Source organism: Bufo gargarizans, chromosome 2 (genome assembly GCF_014858855.1).
Source record: "Bufo gargarizans isolate SCDJY-AF-19 chromosome 2, ASM1485885v1, whole genome shotgun sequence".
In the NCBI taxonomy this organism is placed as follows: Eukaryota; Metazoa; Chordata; class Amphibia; order Anura; family Bufonidae; genus Bufo; species Bufo gargarizans.
The window spans coordinates 150,969,775-150,991,819 of NC_058081.1; the positions used below are offsets into that span (position 1 = coordinate 150,969,775).

Consider the following 22,045-nt stretch of genomic DNA (forward strand, 5'->3'; position numbering starts at 1 on the left):
CACGCAAAAAATGAGCTCCTACCTAAGAGAATCGGTCAAGGAATACAAAAACTATGGCTCTCAGACTATGGAGACACTAAAATATCATTATTTCGGTTTAAAAAAATGATATTATTGCGAAACTTAAATAAATAAGTAAAAGTAGACATTAGGTATTGCCACGTGCGTAACGATCTGCTCTATAAAAAAAAAATTATATATCACACATGACCTCACAAAAAACGTAATATAGAGCAATAAAAAAAAAAAAAAACATATGTACCCCAAAATAGTACCAACAAAACTGGCACCTCCATTAAACTGGCACCTTTTACTCCATTTTACCGGTGTCATGAAGTACAATATGTGACGAAAAAACAATCTCAGAATGGCCTGGATAAGTCAAAGAGTTTTAAAGTTATCACCACATAAAGTGACATGTCAGATTTGCAAAAAATGGCCTGGGTAGGAAGGTGAAAACAGGCCCGGGGTTGAAGGGGTTAAAATGGTAAAATAAAGGCCAAAAACAGAAAGGGGATAGCCTGTGGCTACTGAAACCTTTATACTATTAATAAATCAGAGCTTTCCTTCTTGGCAATCACTGGCTATTACCACCTCCTGTCCCCGTTACAGGATTCCTGCAATAACCAACAACCACTTTGCCTTAGGCCCCTTTCACGCGAGTTGAACGCATTGCACCCGCAGTGAATCAGGACCCATTCATTTCTATGGGGCTGTGCACATGAGCAGGGATTCTCACGCATAACTTGTGCGTTGCGTGAAAATCGCAGCATGCTCTATATTGTGCGTTTTCCACGCAACGTAGGCCCCATAGAAGTGAATGGGGCTGCGTGAAAATCGCAAGCATCCGCAAGCAAGTGCGGATGCGGTGCGATTTTCACGCACGGTTGCTAGGAGACGATCGGGATGGGGACCAGATCATTATTATTTTCCCTTATAACATGGTTATAGGGGAAAGTAATAGCATTCTGAATACAGAATGCATAGTACAATAGCGCTGAAGGGGTTAAAAAAAAATATATAATAATTTAACTGCCCTTAATCCACTTGCTCGCGCAGCCCGGCATCTCTTCTATGCTGTGTGCAGGAAAAGGACCTGTGGTGACATCACTCCAGTCATCACATGGTCCGTCACATGATCCATCGCCATGGTAAAAGATCATGTGATGGACCATGTGATGACCGGAGTGACTTCACCACAGGTCCTTTTCCTGCACACAGCACAGAAGACAGACAGAAGAGATGCCGGGCTGCTCTTTTAAAAAAAAAATATATATTTTTTTAACCCCTTCAGCGCTATTGTACTATGCATTCTGTATTCAGAATGCTATTATTTTCCCTTATAACCATGTCCGAACTTCTGTGAAGAAGTTCGGGTTTGGGTACCAAACATGGCGATTTTTCTCACGCGCATGCAACACGCATTACAATGTTTTGCACTCGCGTGGAAAAATCGCGCATGTTCCCGCAACGCCCGTCTGAAAGAGGCCTTACTGTTGGGAAAGCGCTCATTGGTTAACCCTTTAATAGCCGGGCCTGAAAAGGCCTTAATGGCCAGTCACTTTTTCGTGAGGTAGTGCACGTGGTGGTTCAAACTGTTGCCGCTCTTTTTATTTTTTATTTGTTGGACTACCAAAATAATATTTTATTTTTTTTATTTTTTACATGACACATGGGCTTTATAGGTTTTAGTTTCATTCGGGGGAAATTGTACAAAACATTTTTAAAAAGTTACATTTTTTTCAAACGATAGCTCCTTGTTCTTTAACTATGTGAACTGACACCAAAATGAATTAGAATTAGTTCCCTATTTTGTGTCAGTGGTTTTGTTATACAATATGAATAATTTCATGTGAATGGGGTGATAATGGTGACAGTTTTGGTTGGTGTGGGTGTCTTATGTATTTTATTTATTTTATCATAAAAAAGACCTTTGGGGGGCAGTGAACAATTATTTTACACTTTTTTCCTTTTTTTTTATTTTGTATTTAATAAAAATTAAAAAAAATTAAAAAATTTTGTCTTACTTTATAATTCGTTTTTTTTATCCACAGGAGCCCTAGTTACAGGAGAAAAATAAAGGTCTGTGGGGGCTTTGTACACAGGCGGAGCTGATCAGGGTCTACTGATCCTGCAACTCTGCACTCCTTTGCCCCCAAGACACCCAGCAATCACTTGATAGCAGGGTCCAAAAGCATAGAACTTATTAAGCGCTATGCACCTATATAAAGAGAAGACAGAAGCAGTAACAAACCTCTTCTGTCTTCTCCTCAGGTCCCCCGCTGTCACTAACTGCCGGGGACCTGCCCTGCTCCTGCTAGACTGCAGGAGCTGTAATCCTGTGCAGTGTGGCAATCCGGGTAAATCAACTGTGTTTCTGTTCAGCAACAAGGAGGCTGCAGACCTTGGCTCTGGGGGACGCATTTTATTTTTTTGGAAGCCTTCGCTACAATGATTTGTACTGATGGCATTATGTAAAGATAGTTCACTACAGTGGAGGCTGGGCAAGGACATACAGCATTTTAAATCATTATAATGCTGTGCGGTTCTGGCACAGTAAAAAAATCTCCCCACAGTGGACAATGCTTATTTTTGCACTAAAATTACAAGTTTTACAGAATTTTTTTCTTCAACAAAACTACAGTACTGTGCAAAAGCTTGCTTTCAAAAATAGAAATGTGAATACTCTATTTTTTTTTATCAATTATGTGGTGTGGCCGTCCTTTACCTTCAAAACAGCATCAGTTCTTCTTGGTAAAATTCTAAACAAACAGTTTTTGAAGGAACCTGGAAGGGAGGGTGTTCCAGACAACTTTTAAGAACTAACTACAGATCATCTGTGGATATAGGCTTGTTCAAATCCTTCTGTCTCTTCGTGAAATACAAGGCCTGTTTCACAGTTGTGTTGTTCATTTCAGTTTTGAGATCCGGCAGGGGATCTAAAAACCAAAATGAAACCGATTTGTTTTGATCAGAATGCATCCGTTCCGTTAGGATAGAAACATAGAAACATAGAATGTGTCGGCAGATAAGAACCATTTGGCCCATCTAGTCTGCCCAATATACTGAATACTATGGATAGCCCCTGGCCCTATCTGATATGAAGGATGGCCTTATGCCTATCCCATGCATGCTTAAACTCCTTCACTGTATTTGCAGCTACCACTTCTGCAGGAAGGCTATTCCATGCATCCACTACTCTCTCAGTAAAGTAATACTTCCTTATATTACTTTTAAACCTTTGCCCCTCTAATTTAAAACTGTGTCCTCTTGTGGTAGTTTTTCTTCTTTTAAATATGCTCTCCTCCTTTACCGAGTTGATTCCCTTTATGTATTTAAAAGTTTCTATCATATCCCCTCGGTCTCTTCTTTCTTCCAAGCTATACATATTAAGGTCTTTTAACCTTTCCTGGTAAGTTTTATCCTGCAATCCATGGACCAGTTTAGTAGCTCTTCTCTGAACTCTCTCTAGAGTATCTATATCCTTCTGGAGATATGGCCTCCAGTACTGCGCACAATACTCCAAGTGAGGTCTCACCAGTGTTCTGTACAGCGGCATAAGCACTTCACTCTTTCTACTGCTTATACCTCTCCCTATACATCCAAGCATTCTGCTTGCATTTCGTGCTGCTTTATTACATTGTCTTCCCACCTTTAAGTCTTCTGAAATAATTACTCCTAAATCCCTTTCCTCAGATACTGAGGTCAGGACTGTGTCGAATATTCTATATTCTGCCCTTGGGTTTTTACGCCCCAGGTGCATTATCTTGCACTTATCCACATTAAATTTCAGTTGCCAGAGTTCTGACCATTCTTCTAGTTTTCCTAAGTCCTTTTCCATTTGGCGTTTCCCTCCAGGAACATCAACCCTGTTACATATCTTTGTGTCATCAGCAAAAAGACAAACCTTACCATCGAGGCCTTTTGCAATATCACTTATGAAGATATTAAACAAAATTGGTCCCAGTACAGATCCCTGTGGAACCCCACTGGTAACATGACCTTGTTTTGAATGTTCTCCATTGACTACAACCCTCTGTTGCCTGTCACTCAGCCACTGCCTAATCCACTCAACAATATGGGAGTCCATGCTCAATGACTGCAGTTTATTGATAAGTCTTCTATGTGGGACAGTGTCAAAAGCCTTACTAAAATCTAGATATGCGATGTCTACTGCACCTCCACCGTCTATTATTTTAGTCACCCAGTCAAAAAAATCTATAAGATTTGTTTGACATGATCTCCCTGAAGTAAACCCATGCTGTTTTTCATCTTGCAATCCATGGGATTTTAGATGTTCCACAATCCTATCCTTTAATAGGGTTTCCATTAATTTGCCTACTATTGATGTCAGACTCACTGGTCTATAGTTGCTCGATTCCTCCCTACTACCTTTCTTGTGAATGGGCACGACATTTGCCAATTTCCAATCTTCCGGGATGACTCCTGTTACTAATGATTGGTTAAATAAATCTGTTAACGGTTTTGCCAGCTCACCACTAAGCTCTTTTAATAATTTTGGGTGTATCTCATCAGGCCCCTGTGATTTATTTGTCTTCACTTTTTGGAGGATGCAGTTGTGTGAAATCAAAATGAAACAAAACGGATCCACACCTAAATATATTGAAAGTCAATGAGTGACAGATCCATTTTTTTTTTTATCGTAAAAAAAGAAATAAAAAATAGAATGAAACACTACGATCCGTCACCATTGACTTACATTGTTTTTAGTAACGGATCTGGTTTGTTTTGTTTCGATGACAAAACAGAATGCAGAGACTAAAAAATAAACAAAAAAAAATGTCCCCCATATGCCTGGGCCACTCACACTGAATCTACTTACCTGGTCACCGCACCGCCGCTTCTCCCTGTGCGCAGATTAAAACACTCGGTGTCGGTGAGGGGGCGCTAATGACTGGTACAAGCGTCACCCGTGATGCTAGGGAGGCTCATCACAAAAGATCTGTGGTTCGTTATCTAAGATGCTTGGAACCACCTCTTTGACAAGTTCACCAAGAAGAACTGATGCTGTTCTGAAGGTATAAGGCAGTCACACTACAAATTTAGATTTCTCTGTTCTTTTCACTTTGCATTTCGTTAATTAATAAAAAATAAACTATTCACATTTGTGAAAGCATTCTTACTGTGCAGCAGGTTTTACAAACTTTTGCAAGGTACTGCAGTTTTGGGGGGGGGGGGGGGGGGAATTCAGTAAAACTTGTAATTTCTACATCTATAATTTGTTTTACTCTTATGACTTAAAAGGGGTTTTCTCGTCTTAGACGCTGGTGGTATATCGCTAGGATATTCCAGCAATCTCAGATTGGAACCAGAACCTGAGGTGGAACCCGCAGTCCCGCACCCATCTCCAGAAAGGGACCTCCAAAGCGAGTTGAGAGCACCTGCACATGCGCAGCCAACCCTCCATTCATTTCAATGGAACTGCCAAAAATAGTAGCATGCGGGCTTGGCCATCTGTGGCAGTGTCAGAAGTGAACGGAGAGGTGGCTGCACTTGCGCGGTGTGATATTCATGCTCAGTCGCTCAGCTATATTTGGAAATCCTCTAAAAATTTATGGAGAGCGCGCCGCTTTTGGGGGTCCGTTTTAGGCCTAGTTTACACGACCGTATGGCTTTTTCAGTGTTTTGCGGTCCGTTTTTCACGGATCCGTTTTTTGTTTCAGTTGTGTTTCCGTTTCTGTTCCGTTTTTACGTATGGCATATACAGTATACAGTAATTACATAGAAAAAATTGGGCTAGGCATAACATTTTCAATAGATGGTTCAGCAAAAACGGAACAGTTACGGAAGACATACAGATACATTTCCGTATGTGTTCCGTTTTTTTTGCGGACTCATTGACTTGAATAGAGCCACGGAACGTTGATTTGCGGGCAATAATAGGACATGTTCTATCTTTCAACGGAACGGAAAAACAGAAACGGAATGCATATGGAGTACATTCCCTTTTTTTTTGCGGAACCATTGAAATGAATGGTTCCGTATACAGAACACAAAAGAACGGTCCGTACACTCGCAAAAAAAAAAACATTCATGTGAACTAGGCCTTAGAGAGAGGTGTGGGTTTAGAGGTGGGATCTGCACCTATAGGACTTTGATGGCATACTCCAGCGATAAAACAATTCCTTTAATTTTAAGTGTATTTTTCTTTTTTGTCTGGGGCTTTTCATGTGATGTAAACAATTATACTAATTTTCAACCAACATATGCACCAAGTCATGAGATTATATCAAAGGACGTGACTGTGTAATATTCTCATTCATGCCTTTCACATATATTGCATATAGTATCGGTATTGTATGCCTTAGGGTACTTTCACACTTGCGGCAGGACGGATACAACAGGCTGTTCACCCTGTCAGATCCGTCCTTCCGCTATTTTGCCATGCCGCCGCTCCTTCCCCATTGACTATAATGGGAACGGGGCGGAGCTCCAGCACAGTACGGCAGTTCGCTGGACTAAAAAGTCAGACATGTAGTCAATGGGGACGGAGCGGCGGTCCAGCAGCACGGCGAAAAAGCGGAAGGACGGATCCGACAAGGGTGAACAGCCTATCGGATCCGTCCTGCCGCAAGTGTGAAAGTACCCTTATAAATATCTGTGAGGCTCATATCTTCAAGGTCAGTAATCAGATTTATTATGCAATCAGTCACAAATCTTCACTACATATCCAGGCATTTATCTCTAATTTTAGAACGTGATCACATTGTCCTTCCATCAGTCATATGAATGCTGCTCATTAATGTTCACTTGATTAATATATATATATATATATATATATATATATATATATATATATATATATATATATATATATATATATATATATATATATAGGATCGACCGATATTGATTTTTTAGGGCAGATACCGATAATTTGTGAACTTTCAGGCCGATAGCCGATAATTTATACCGATATTCTGGGAATTTTCATTTTTGAAAAAAAAATTAAAATTCCCACAAATCTGCTGAAAATTAATGTTTATTGTTAATGTGTATTTTTATTTTTTTTGTAAATCTTTCTTTTTCATTTATATTTAATATTTTGGTGTTTTTATTACTTTTTTTTTTTTTTTTTAACTAACTTTTAGCCCCCTTAGGGACTAGAACCCTTGTCCTATTCACCCTGATAGAGCTCTATCAGGGTGAATAGGAGCTCACACTGTCCCTGCTGCTCTGTGCTTTGTGCACACAGCAGCATGGAGCTTACCATGACAGCCAGGGCTTCAATAGCGTCCTGGCTGCCATGGTAACCGATCGGAGCCCCAGCATTACACTGCTGGGGCTCCGATCGGAGGAGCAGGGGAGAGGGAATCCTGTGGGGGACGCACTGCGACTGGGGTGGGGGGGAGGCGGGGCGCACCACTGTTTAATACTGGGGGGAGGGGGGGGCGCACTGCGCCACCAATGCTTAATACTGGGGGGGCTTGGGGGGGAGGCGCACTGCGCCACCAATGCCTAATATTGGGGGGGGGGGCGCACTGCGCCACCAATGTCTGATACTGGGGGGCTTGGGGGGGCGCACTGCGCCACCAATGAAGCTTAATCTCTAATTTATTCATATACAGGAGGCGGGAGCTGGCTGCAGGATCACATAGCCGGCTCCCGACCTCTATGAGCTGTAGCTGCGATCCGCGGCACCTGAGGAGTTAACTACCGCAGATCGCAGCTACAGCTCATAGAGGCCGGGAGCCGGCTATGTGATTCTGCAGCTCCCGCCTCCTGTATATGAATTAATGTAAGATTAAGCTTCATTGGTGGCGCAGTGGCCATAGCTCCTCCCCTCCTCTTGTCCCCTGTCCTCCCATTGGCTGGAGCGGCAGCAGCAGCACAGGGGGAGGAGACACTGCTCCTTCTCCCCTGTGCTGCTGCTGAGGGAACACGGAGAGCGCTGTCAGCAGCGCGATCTGTGTTCCCCATACGCTATCGGAATATCGGCAAAATAGATGCCGATACCGATAGCGTTCAAAATCCTCAATATCGGCCGATAATATCGGTAAATCCGATAATCGGTCGATCCCTAATATATATATATATATATATACACATATATATATGTAGCTTGACAAAGGCTCCATTGAGAGAGCTGAAATGCTGCATTGCTTTGGGGTGTGAATAAACATCACTGAAATTTCACCAAAAGACTGGAGTGCTGCCCATTTTTCGTAATTTCTACTCTACTGCTCCAAGCCCAGGAACATTTGTGGATTTGCACCTGGCATACCTACAGAGTGCTGCTGACCTTTTTGAGAATATATATTAGATAGATATATCTCTATCTATCTTATGTGCATTCACCCGCACAGGTGGCCCAAATGTCATTTTAGGTTCTTGAAACATGTTCACATTGGAGTATGCAAACAGGTTTTGGCTATGTGATACTTCATAGGCTTCTGACCATGTGTGGACATAACCAGGCAACTTTGATTGCTGTTATTTTATTGCTGAGCCTCAATGATATTTACACTGATTATTTACATTCCACACAATCTCTGTTTAAGGCCTCATGCACACAACCGTTATTTTGTATCCGTGTCCAATCCGCATTTTTTTTGTGGATAGCACACAGACCCATTCATTTCTACGGGTCCGCAAAAATAACAGGCAGCACATGGATGTCATTCATATGCTGTCTGCATCTGAGTCCGTTCCACAAATTATAGAACACGTCCTATTGTCCACGTTGTGGACAAGAATAGCGATTCCTAGGGAGTGAGAAAAAATGCAAATTGTCTGTATTTTATGGATCCGTGGTTTGTGGATTGCAATACAGACATGATTGTGTGCATGAGGCTTTAACCTATAAATTGCTGCTTCTGTGTATGATGCAAGTGCATTCCCGTTATACTCAGGTGAATGTTCAGTATTCCCCTGCCCAATTGAATGCCTCATGCTTTTTAATCTGACCCACACCCATCAGAAAATGGGGGCATATCCTAGCGGGAATACCCCCTTTAAGGCCACTTGCACACCTTGGGGAATATGTGTAGGTTTTCCACGCAGATTTCGTGCAGCAAAGTCTATGAGATTACACAAGTCTCACGTCCACTTTACAGATTTTTACCATGCAGAAATTGACCTGCATTGCAGATTTCCAAATCTACAGTGTCAATTATGTTTGCGGTTTTAGCTGAAGACTTCACCCTTTATAATGGAAGGGTGAGATCTGCAGCAAAACCACATCAAATCTGCACCAAACACCGCTGTTAGACATTGCAGATTTTGGTGCAAATATGCTGCAGAAACTCACATTAAACGTGCACGGAAATTTGTGCAGATCTTACGTGCGTTCACCCGCACTCGTGGGCAGGTGAATTTAGGGTGCCTTCACACGCTGTGGATTTTGTTGCAGAATGTTTTAAGACGAAAATCAGTTCCACTCACCTGAACGGGGCTTAGGCCCCTTTCACACGTGCGAGTATTCCGCGCGGATGCGATGCGTGAGTTGAATGCATTGCACCCGCACTGAATACCGACCATTCATTTCAATGGGGCTGTTCACATGAGCGGTGATTTTCACGCATCACTTATGCGTTGCGTGAAAATCGTAGCATGCTCTATTTTGTGCGTTTTTTCACGTAACGCAGGCCCCATAGAAATGAATGGGGTTGCGTGAAAATCGCAAGCATCCGCAAGCAAGTGCGGATGCGGTGCGATTTTCACGCACGGTTGCTAGGAGATGATCGGGGTGGAGACCCGATCATTATTATTTTCCCTTATAACATGGTTATAAGGGAAAATAATAGCATTCTGAATACAGAATGCATAGTAAAATAGCACTGGAGGGGTTAAAAAAATAATAATAATTTAACTCACCTTAGTCCACTTGATCGCGCAGCCCGGCATCTCGTCTGTCTCCTTTGCTGAACAGGACCTGTGGTGACGTCACTCCAGTCATCACATGATCTTTTACCATGGTGATGGATCATGTGATGACCGGAGTGACGTCACCACAGGTCCTGTTCCTGAAATGAATGCTCACCACAGGTCCTGTTCAGCAAAGGAGACAGAAGAGATGCCGGGCTACGCAATCAAGTGGACTAAGGAGAGTTAAATTATTATTATTTATTTTTTTAACCCCTCCAGCGCTATTTTACTATGCATTCTGTATTCAGAATGTATTATTTGTATTAGTAAAATAATAGCAATCTACAGAACACCGATCCCAGACCCGAACTTCTGTGAAGAAGTTCGGGTTTGGGTACCAAACATGCGCGATTTTTCTCACGCCAGTGCAAAACGCATTACAATGTTTTGCACTCGCGCGGAAAAATCGCGGGTGTTCCTGCAACGCATCCGCACATTTTCCCGCAACGCCCGTCTGAAAGAGGCCTTACAGAAATCCATGTGCTTGCTGCCTCATTCTAATGAAGAGAACTGATTTTCACTCACAGAAAATTCTGTAACAAAATCCAGAGTGTGAAGACACCCCTGCTTTCTTCCCCAAACCCACCCCCCAAGCTATGAGTAAGCAAAGCACAAGCAAAACATGGCAGCGGGGAGCATCGTGGAAGTTTTAATCTATTAAAAGATAAGTTTTAATCTTTTTTGGCTCTAGATTTTCTACTTACAATTGTTTCAAGATTTCGCTTTCGGTCATTCTCTTTGCATTTTGTTAACTGAGAGAAATAATTCATCTATTAACACTTCTGTGTTTGAAAACGTTCTTTGCAGCATGTGTTCCCAGAGCGGTCTAAAACTTTTGCACAGGACTGTATACATCCGTCTGCAGACGGCACTTCCTGGTGACAGGTTACAAGATGCCCTACATGCATGTACTAAAATGAAGCTCAGATAACTATTTTATAATATGAATATTAAAGGGGTTGTCGGGGTTCGGAGCTGAACCTGGACATACCTACAATTTCTTCCAGGCAGCCCCCCTGTTATGAGCATCGGAGCATTTCATTCTCCGATGCTCTCCTTTGCCCCTACAAAGGCATTTTTAGGTGACCCGCTGACTTCCCGGGCTCTTCATGGGGAAAGCTAGACAGAGGCTTCCGCCCAGCAGTGATCCGGTGACATCACCGTCAATTATGGGCAGGATTTAGCCCTGCCCTGGCCTGTAAAACGGCTAAGGCAGCGCTAAAGCCCGCCCATCAGTGCCGGTGATGTCATCAGGAACACCGCTAGGCGGAAGCCTCCACCTAGAAGTGCGTCATTAGAAACAAAGAAGCGATCCAGTACAGGGAAAGGGAGAGAACAAGCAGTATATAATGTGATGGAAAAATGAATCCAGCCAGCAAAGGAAGCAATATGGACAATCACAATACATAAGTAAGTGTCTTGTATTAACTTTCTCTACATGATAAATGCCATTTGCTGAAGTGATACAACTTTAATGTATAAAAAAATAAATCAGGAGGTATATTTGCTAAAAGTCTGTTTTCTGGATGCCACACCTTTCAAGAAGTGCAGTGCAAGGCATCATACAAATGAGGAGGCAAAGGGCTCGCTCACACAACCGTATGTCTTTTACAGTGTTCTGCGGGCAGTTTTTCCCCAGATCCGTTTTTTCCGTATGTCTTCCGGTTCTGTTCCGTTTTTCCATATGGCATATAAAGTAATTACATAGAAAAAATTGGGCTGGGCATAAAATTTTCAATAGATGGTTCCGCAAAAACGGAACGGAACCGGAAGACATACGGAGTACATTCCCTATGTGTTCCTTTTTTGTGCGGACCACTTGACTTGAATGGAGCCATGGAATGGGATTTGCGGGCAATAATAGGACATGGTCTATCTTTCAACGGAAAAACGGAAACGGAATGCATACGGAGTACATTCCTTATTTTTTTTGCGGAACCATTGAAATGAATGGTCCCGTATACGGAACACAAAAAACGTTCGTGTGAACGAGCCCTAAGGCTTCATGTGCATAATATTTTTCATAATTTTATGGGGATAGCAAACTGAGCCATTCATTTCTCTGGGCCATCTATTTTTGCTGATCCATGTGGTTGTTCTGCAAGTTATAGAACACGTCCTATTCTGTTCCGTACTGTGGATGAGAATAGCCCTTTCTATTGATGGGTGTGAGAATAATGTGAAATGCACATGCAAGGTTTCTGTATTTTCAGATCTGTTTGCAGACTGAAATAAGGGATGCAGTTATGTGAATGTTGCTTTACAAAATTCTAAATATATACAGTTTTACCAACAACATACCATTTCAGCCTCCTATTGAGACCAGTGGAAGAAGACAAAAACAAACACAGTATACATTTTTGGCAAGATGACTACATGAAATAGCATAGTCTTCTATTCTATTCTATACTGCAAAAACAAAACAAAAAAAAACAACTGATGGATACCAAAAAGGGGCTCCATGGATGCATTGGATACATAAACAGCCAAGTAGTATACTGACAAGATGCAAACAAAACCTAAACCCACAATCACAGCCGCGTTACCGGAATACACATATATGAGACCTTTATTTTCTCCAAAAAGTGATGTTAACGGAGTAGATTGTTATCGTGGCTGTAATTATTTTACAATTCTGCTAACGTATTAAACTTACTATGTGATTGTAGACATGTATTTCTTATGAGCTTTTTGAGTCACTATGGGTTTTCATTGTGTCCTTACTTATAAAATAAAAAAAAAATGTATAATAAAAAAAAAAAAATATATATATATATATATATATATATATATATATATATATATATATATATATATATATTTTTTTTTTTTTTTTTTATCATCTCGTGTTGACAACCCTGAATCAAAGTCTGACAATTCAGAGCGCAGATCGCATCCTGGATACCTTGTTTGTACATGGCGCAGTGCAAGCAGCCGTTGTCTCCACTCTCCGAGACCAAAACATGGCCGGGAAGAAAAAGAGAAACCCAGCAGCTAGGAAGCGGAGCTCAGTCCGCTCCAGGCTCACTACAGAGCTGTTCAAAGCACGTCCTGAAAAACGGGTGTCTGCAGGGTGACCAACTTTTTTCACATATTCGGATTTGCTTCCAGTTTTCCCTCCAGATTACAGCTGTCTATTAGGGGTGCCAGGCGCATATGATCAGTTTATCACTGGGAGATACGTGTAAAAAAATATAATGAATAATAATAATGAGTGATGTCTGCATCTTTTGTGTGCCCCATTGAAGTGAACGAGTCCACAAAAAAATGCTGCGGACCAAATAGGTTTGTGTGCATGAGCCCTTAAGGGTCCATTCACACAACTGTATCTATTTTTGCGGACCGCAAACCGCAGAACTGCAAACCACGGATACCGGACGCATGCGTTCTGCATTTTACAGATCGGTACGTCCGGCCCTATGATAGAAATGCCTATTTGTGTCCGCAAAATGGACAAGAATAGGACATGTTCTATTTTTTTCGGGGGCAGGGGAACGGACGTGCAGATGCAGACAGCATACAGTGTGCTGTTCACATCTTTTTCACTTAAATGAATGGGTCCTCATCCGATCCACAAAAAAAAACAAAAAATGCAGAACGGATTCGGAAAGAGAAATACTGTGGTGTGCATGTGCCCTAAAAGAAAGTTGTCTGCCTATTGTGTGGTTTAACATACTCTTTGTTTGGGTTTACAAATACTGATGAAAAATACAGACCAAATACTGATTGTGAGGATTGGTCATCACTATAAAAGTCCTAGAAAACCCCTTTAAATGTACAATAAGGCTAGGTCTACATGACGACAATAAGTCGCGCAACAGATAGGGCAGAACTAAACTGCAACATTTGTCGCGCAACAATTTTTATAATGGTAGTCTATGGTGTTGCACTGCGACATGCTGCGACGCGACAGTCACAGAAAAATCCATCTCAAATGGATTTTTTGCGACTGTCGCATCGCAGTCGCAGCATGTTGCATTTTGCAGTGCGACACCATAGACTATCATTATACAAAATGTCGCCATGTAGACCTAGCCTAAAGGGAGACTGGTTTCATGTTTTGTGACCCCGTGAGCAGAGTGGTGAATATTTCCCACTGTACGCACCAGGAATACAAGTTGTTTTATATTTTGTGGAACAAATCAAGGCCAGTGAAACACAACAATTGATAAAATAATGGGCAGAACTGCAGTACTTCTAGTTCAGCCACACAATGCCTTCACATCGCGTTTTTTAATACAGAAAGAACATTTTGTCCCGTGATTGAGGTTATAAACATGAAACTAAGGAACACTTGTTGTGCGTCTACAAGAATGTTGACCTGTCAAATGATTACGGTTAGGAATGAGCAAGTCGATTTGTCTCATTGGCAGGAGCTCGTTACCTGTGAGGGGCTGTCCCCATAGGTGAAGAAGCGCCCGTCTGCCTGTTGATGGACAGGGCCAAACATCTGTCTGGACTCAGCACTACTGTTTCAAGTAGCAGAGCAGAAGTTCAAATTCGGCTTTGGGAACAGCGACTGCGCATGCGCTGCTACATTACTTGGTACCGATGCATGTGAAGTCACTGCTCCCAAAGCCTAATCTCATCTTTGGCATTTGTGGTGCTACTCAGAGTGGTGTCTCAGGGCACAGATAGTCAGCGCCGGGGTAGATGTCCAGCAGGCAGGGGGATGCTTCTTCACCTGTGGAGACAGCCCCTCACAGAAACTCTTGCTAAAGAGTTAAATTGATTTGTTAGAATTGAGTCGCTCATCCCCAATTACTATGATACGCCAGGAAGCAGATGGCATATTGAAGGCCTTTAAAGAGGACCTGTCATGTCTCTTTTAGGGCTCATTCACACGACCGTAAAGGCTTCATGCCCGTGCTGCAGACCGCAGGCATGTGAACCCCGTATTGCATCGACTAGAATGGGTCTGCAATATATGGCAAAAGAAAGGAGATGTCCTATCTTTTGTGGAAGTACGGACCCGAAAACCCACGGAAGTACTTTGTAGCGTGAGCTGTGTCCGGCCTTGGTCATAAATTCTAGCAGGAATAATAGAAGAACAGCACAGCATAGTCATACGTAAATATGCTTCAGAATTCAGAGTATATGGGCAGTACAAGTAGTAACTGAAACTGACGGGAGGTCAAACCATGCATGTTGTCCAGCCTGGCTTTCAAGCCAATTAAAGTGGCAACTTAAGTCACTATAAAAAAAAAACAAAAAAAAAAAAAACATGGATTTATAAATAGCCCCTTTCTCTGCTCCATAAAGGAACAGGGGCCTCCATGTGCACACAGGGTATGCAGGAACATTTTACATGGAATTTCCCCAATTTGGACACTTATGAAATATATTGCATAGAAATGTGGTTCCTAGCTAAGCAAACAGAAATAATTCTAAATCAGCTATGCCCTGGTGATTGTGCTGCGACTGTAGGTGGTCTGTGAGGGATAAAAGGTTAACTGTTCGCTGGTAACGACAGCAAAAAAAAAAAAGGCACCATTTCAGTGCATAAGTCACGGGCTAACCGTTTACGGGCTGAGCAGGGATCAAAATTCATATTCGGGTGCATTCACAAGACCAAATGTATTTAGCGGTCCGTAAAATGCAAAATACGGCTGACGTCCATGTTGCATCCATTTTTGGGGACCCATTGTAACAATGCTCATCACTGTCTACAATACGGACACGCATAGGACAGGTTTTATCTTTTTTGCGGGGCTGCAGAACAGACATACGGATGCGGACAGCACATGGTGTGCTCTTTGTTTTATTTTTTTTGCAGACCCATAGAAAAGAATGGGTCCTTGTTCGACCCACACAAAAAAAAAAAAAAAAAGTGGATAGATGTGGACCAAAAATACAGTCGTGTGAATGGGGCCTTAAAGGGAACCTGTCATCAACTTTATGCCGCCCATACTAACAGCAGAATGAAGTAGAGACAGGCGAGTTGATTTCAGCGGTCTGTCGTTTATAAGTTAAAGGGAACCTGTCACCGGGATTTTGTGTATAGAGCTGAGGACATGGGTTGCTATATGGCCGCTAGCACATCCGCAATATCCAGTCCCCATAGCTCTGTGTGCTTTTACTGTGTCATAAAATTGCGATGCGCGAGCTGGCGCATTCACAGTTCGTTCCCTAAGGCTGATGCCAGCACAGGGAAGGAACACTATGGCGACACTGCGCATGCGCTAGCTCACGCATCGAGATTACAGCGCTCTAGCTTTCTGATGTCAGGGGGCAAGGAGGAGATTCGGAGGATGCGGGGGGGGGGGGGTGCTGGGCTCCTTCACAGTGGGTGTGGCTGGGCTCAGAGTCAGAGAACGCTGGACTCATTTCTCAAGCATGGAGGAGGCAGGACTCATCTATGGTTCATTTACATATCTGGCGGGAACATTTATTTTAGGTTTTTCTCTGAACTGATAGTTTGTTCAGAATTGATTTTAATATCATTATTAATGTATGAAAAGGTATTTTTAGAAAAGTGAGTGGATAAATAGACTTAGAAGGGATGACAGGTTTCCTTTAAAAGTAAGTGGTTGCCAAGAACCAACATCACAATCATTGCAGACTGGGCCTGGAAAAGAGTCCCGGCCCCCTGAGAAGAGTCCTGGTTATTCATGAATTCCTGCTCTCCTGCCCACCTGCTGATGACTGACAGTCTAATACCTAGTTTTCTCCATTTCTCTCTAGGAGAGAACTGCCAATCATCAGCAGATGGGTGAGAGCAGGAGATTATGAATAACCAGGACTCTTCTCAGGTATATTTGACTCTTTTCCAGGCCTGGGCTGCAATGATTATGATGCTGGTTCTCAGCAACCACTTACTTCTAGCTCATGAGTGACACAGCGCTGACATCAGCATTTCTGTCACTATTTAATGCTGCCCTCAGTGAGGTCAGTGTAAAGTTGATGACAGGTTCCGTTTAAAGTGTGATGTAGTGAGGAAGGAGTTAACTAGACTGGTAATGTAGGAATAGGGTTAATAGTTCCCAGCAATTCCCTGTAAGCTCAGGGAGAGAGATGGATGTGAAGGGTTAATAAGAGCACCAACTGCTCTGATGCCCGGGAAGCTGCCGCTATCTGCTGAGGACATGTCAATGCTCTTTTCTCAGCAGTGCCTTGTAATGACAGGCCACGTGGAGTCACATTTTCCGGGCTTCCCCTTTGTTTTCGGCGTGAGCGGCAGATAGGGTGGGCGATGCGACTTACAAGAAGGTCTGGTCACGTGACTATCACCTTGCAGGAATCTTCCCTCACTTGGTATGTTGGAAGTAGTGTCAGATGAGATAGAGGAAGAGAGATATTTTAGTAACGACTGCCGAGGCGGAAATTTTTACTTGCATTACTCAGATGTGAGCACAGCGGAGACTGCACCTTGTATTAGAATATACTGCACGTGTGGCATCCGGCCATGTACTCACCGGCTCCACCACACGGACCCGCCCGTAACAAGGGCAGGCCATTCATTCCTCGGCCGAACACCTAGATCAGCTCAGAATTGCTTTCATTAATTCCTTTCATTCCTGTCAACGTAAAATGGTTACTACACCTAGCAGATCCAAGTCTGTCAACACAATAGGGAGATGGTTGTCATTTAGTACAAGGGGGGGGGCATATTTATCAATGCAGCGGTGCCAGCTTTCTGGCAGGAGTCCATTGAAAAAATTAGTTGGCGAAACGAAACAAATAACAGATATATGTCAGGTTCAGATCTGCCACATACGTGGCCTCTCGGCCAAACACTGCTAATATTGTACATGTATGACAGATTTTATATTCCTGTACACGATACACAAAAATTGCCATTGTTTACTAAAGTAGTGTGGGGAGAGTTAATCGCGGTAGGTCCGCTGGATCTTTTAGACTGGAGCGCTTGGGCACCTGCGCCAAATTACAAAGACGGTGTCTGTGTAATGTCAATAAAAAGTACGCCAGCGGGTTACCTGGCGACTTCTTAACAAGTTGCACATCATAAGGGCTCATTCACACAATGTATGAATGGTTCCGCATCCATTCCGCAATTTAGCAGAACGGGTGCGGACCCATTCATTTCCATGGGGCCACAAGAGATGTGGACAGGACACTGTGTGCTGTCTGCATCCGTTGGCCAGCAAAAAAAAAAAAATATAGAACATGTCCTATTCTTATCCGTTTTATGGACAATAATAGGCCGCCCGTTGTGCAAATTGCGGACTGCAAAACATGGCGCAGACGTCTGAATGAGCCCTAAATGAGACATATAAGTGTTTTAAGCTGTAATCCCGACCCAATTTTCAGAAGTGTCGAAGCTCATCAAAAATTCACGAAAAAGTGCAAAAAAAATGCACAAAATGTCAAAACTTGCAAGATTTTTGCGCAGCAGATTTGATAAATGCCCCCTATGTGGTCATTCTTATCCTTTAGATCATTAAATACAGCGCTTCATATATTTTAGCAAAATATCCAGACATCTGCATGTAGGCCAGAGAGGACAACCATACTGAAGAAAACTCATACGCCTTTAGGCCTCATGCACACAACCGTTCTGGTTTTTTTGCGTTCCGCAAACCACAAATACGCAAAAAATGGAAGCCACCCGTGTGCCGTGCGGAATGGAACGTGTGGCCCATTGTAAAAAGGCCTATTCTTGTCCACAAAACGGACAAGAATAGGACATATTTTTTATTTTTTTTGCAGGGCTACGGAACGGAGCAACGGATGCGGACAGCACACGGAGCGCTGTCCGCATCTTTTGTGGCCCCATTGAAGCGAATGGGTCCGCATCCGAGCGGCAAAAACAACGGTCGTGTGCATGAAGCCTTAGGCAAACAAGCGGTCCCATACGGACTGTTCACAGTCACAGAGTACGTAGGTTCTGGAGAAGAAACTACCGTATATTAAGCTCAAACACAGAACAAGGTCCACAAAAGCCGAATCAGCCAATGATGACAACGTGATAAACCATGCTCCCACCCACTGCGTCAGTGCCACCCCATCGGTCTTTATGTAGAAGCATTACCTATTTTGTCGGCGATTACGGATCCCTTGGGTGGATGCGTCTGTATTTTGTCCGCGATTATCACTGACCACTGGTAGGAGAAACTCTGGAAACCAATTTTCAGCTGAGCAGTGTCCGGAAGACACACTGGAGGGCAAAAACGGAAACAAGGACATCTTCATGGAGCAACCACTGACAATCTTGTCATGGATGTGGTCATCACGGACATATAAAAGAGGCCTTACTTTGTGGCAGCTCGGGCGTGCCTGCATACCCCATGTGACCTCTGAAACCAATCACTGGCCTCAGCAGTACACTGCTTGTGGGGTACAGAGGCAGGCCATGACTGCTGCCATAAGATCTGGAGTTGTCATATTCTAGACCTTGTTTCTAGGAATACCCTTTTTTGGGGGTGACCACCATTTCAGCTCGCAAAAGTTTTGCCATCCAACTTTCCCAGACTCCTGAAGTTAAACCCGCCTAGCTGCGCAACAATGCACGCGGCATGGCTGGGCAGATCGGACATGAGCGACAACCTCTGTAGCTTTGTTGGTAGTCACCAAACAGAACTAAGAACTAGTGGATACACATTTGTGACAACCTGAAGGAGGAGGACCAAGCCAAGGCTCTATCAACCACCGTCCGCCATGTTTCTCAGATTTCCACACATTTGTGCTCCAATCTACCAACTGAATGGAGCCGACCTCAGATTTACAATTACTGAGACGTTCTCCAGTAGTCGGTAGTGTAGGTCGCCCATTGATTGGCCGCTCGCTCGCAGGCCTATGACCACAGAACGCTGGCTTTACTGGAGCACGCTCTGAAAGAGACAGTCTGCCAAATCCCTGGCTCCCCATCCATCTCGCAGGTTGACAGCCCCTTACAAGCAGCTTTTCTTTCCGACATTAAACACCTATAGAAATCTCAATATTTCCCAGCTGGGCACCAACATCCACCAAACACAACGCAACCCACCATGGTTGGCGCAGGCCCTGTCATCAGATATCACATAGGCTTATTTTTGACAGGTCTCACGCTACCCCCGTGCCTGGAACACCCGACTGATAAATATATGGCCATGAATGGGACTCTCCTTAGGGAAAAAAAAAAAAAAAAGACAGATTGATGGGCGAAGCGACACATAAGGAAGCAGCGCCTGGTCTAGCAGATGGCCCTATGGCGAGGACGGAGGAGAAGGGTACATAGGAATGAAAGGGCTGGGATTAGGGATGATGCACTTTGTCATAACAAGGCGAAGGGTTGCACAAGAGAAGCGCTGTCACTTGGCATTAACCCTCGCCCGGCCAGGCCCATCCTGCGGTTACCTTCACACTGGATCTGCTGCGGGGGATCTCTGCCTCCATGCTCAGGCTGTTCTCCCTCCTGTCTTTCTTAAAGGAATTAGCCCTCACCTTATAAGTGGATGTGTTGGAGGATTTAATGAATAATCCAGGGACGGAGTTGCTTTGCCCAGACAGTACAGTGTTGGTCTGATGGGGAGAGTTGGAGTCGTCTGACTCTTTGCCGCTGTGATACACCACCCTGCTGTCAGAGATGTGGATGCTTGGAGCACAGCCCATGCTTTGATGCCTCCTTAGCCAAATATCCAAAGCCTTCAGTCTCTGCTGCCAATCAATGGCAATGCGTGCGGGGCTCCTGTGCCGCGGCCACCCTCCTGCATGTCCCTGTGGGGAGGACTAGCCTGCGATCAGAGATCGGGCAGAGCGGCGGGGGACATGCATCAGCATGGCAACATTGTATCCGCGGATCAATGCGGTAGTGCTCTCCACGCCCCGGTGCGTTATCCGTGCCGGGCTACAAGTTGGCCACCAGGGATCTCCCCGGGGTGCATGGGTGGCTGGAAGGCACGGCTCTTCCTCGGTGCCTACAAAGTCTTGGTGGGGACCCTGGGACTCCTCCTCATCATCATCTTCCAGCAGCGGAGGAGGAGGAAGAGGCTTATTTACATTTGCACACTCCGCTCTTCTTGGCAACAGAAAAGATTCCCCCTCCCCGCCCCCTGAAGACCGCAGGGAGAGACCTGCAGCTCTGGCCGGACGCACATACCCCGCTGCCTGCACTGTGGCACTAGAGGACGCGCAAGCAGATGCCCCCAATGAATTAAAATGGCGCTCTTATGGCAGCAGTCGTGTGCTGTGTGCAGCCAGCGCGCCTGTCATTACACCCCGCAGTGCTGCAGTCTCCTCTCTGACTGCGCCGCTCTCCCCTCTGCCAGTACTGCTGCCCTCCTCCCGGCTCTCTCTCCCGTGCGACTCCTCACCGCCGCCGCTCTCACACAAACCTCAGCCAATGGAAGCGCCGCAAACGCATGACCTCCAGCCTTTACTGACGTCAATGCAAATGAGCTCTGGGGTAACCAATCACAATCGCGGTGAGCCGCCGTGGGCGTGGTGAAAACGCGGAGGGGAGTTTAAATCGGTTGTGGTCCTTTCTGTGCGCGCCAGTTTCTGTCAAAGGAGAGTAGTGGCTGCTCTGTCAGTGATGTCTGCGCTCTGTGGGATGGGTTACCTCGGTGTCAATATGGAAGCACCCTGCTGTTAACTGATAAAACCTTACCTCTTTTATGTGTGTGATAAAGTAGCACTAGGAGACAATCCACACACGTCAGGTTTTGTTGCAGAAATGTTTGCAACTGTCCCATTTATTTGACTAGGCCAACCTGTGGCTCTCCAGCTGTTGTACAACTACAACTCCCATCATGCTTTGCTGTAGGCAGTCTAGGCATGCTGGGAGTTGTAGTTTGGCAACAGCTGGAGAGCCTCAGGTTGGCCATCCCTGCGACTAGGGCTTGCCGAAGTCCATGTGCTTTGTTTATCAAGGGGGTTGTCCTGCTTTTTTGTTTTTATTGGGGGGGGGGGGGGGGAGCATTTTTTAGTCACAACATTTTAAAGACTTGTGGGGTAATTTATAAAACTGGTGTAAAGTAGAACTGACTTAGTTGCCCATAGCAACCAATCAGATTCCACCTTTCATTTTTGACAGCTTCTTTGGAAAATAAAAGGAGGAATCTGATTAGATGCTATGAACAACTAAGCCAGTTCTACTTTACACCAGTTTGATAAAAAAAAAAAAATTTCTTATAGAAAAGTCTATAGGAAAGATCTAGAAAAAACACCACTGAAAAACAGTAGTGCATATTTACTACAAGTGGTGCACTTTACACTA

At 44.0% G+C, this 22,045-nt stretch overlaps 1 protein-coding gene across 4 annotated transcripts in view; it reads right to left on the reverse strand.

Annotated features, from left to right (window-relative positions):
* PDE8A (phosphodiesterase 8A) overlaps positions 1-22,045 on the reverse strand; it is a 277,995-nt gene that overhangs the window by 152,484 nt on the left and 103,466 nt on the right. Inside the window, exon 1 of one of the 4 annotated variants that reach the window (XM_044279585.1) lies at positions 20,272-21,142. The exons of 1 other annotated variant lie outside the window; for it this stretch is intronic. In XM_044279585.1, coding sequence (XP_044135520.1) covers positions 20,272-20,439 — 168 coding nt within the window. In that variant the 5' untranslated portion in view covers positions 20,440-21,142. Of the gene's footprint in view, positions 1-18,880; positions 18,901-20,184; positions 21,143-22,045 lie in introns of those variants that run through there. 2 more of the 4 variants (XM_044279584.1, XM_044279588.1) reach the window with 2 other exon arrangements.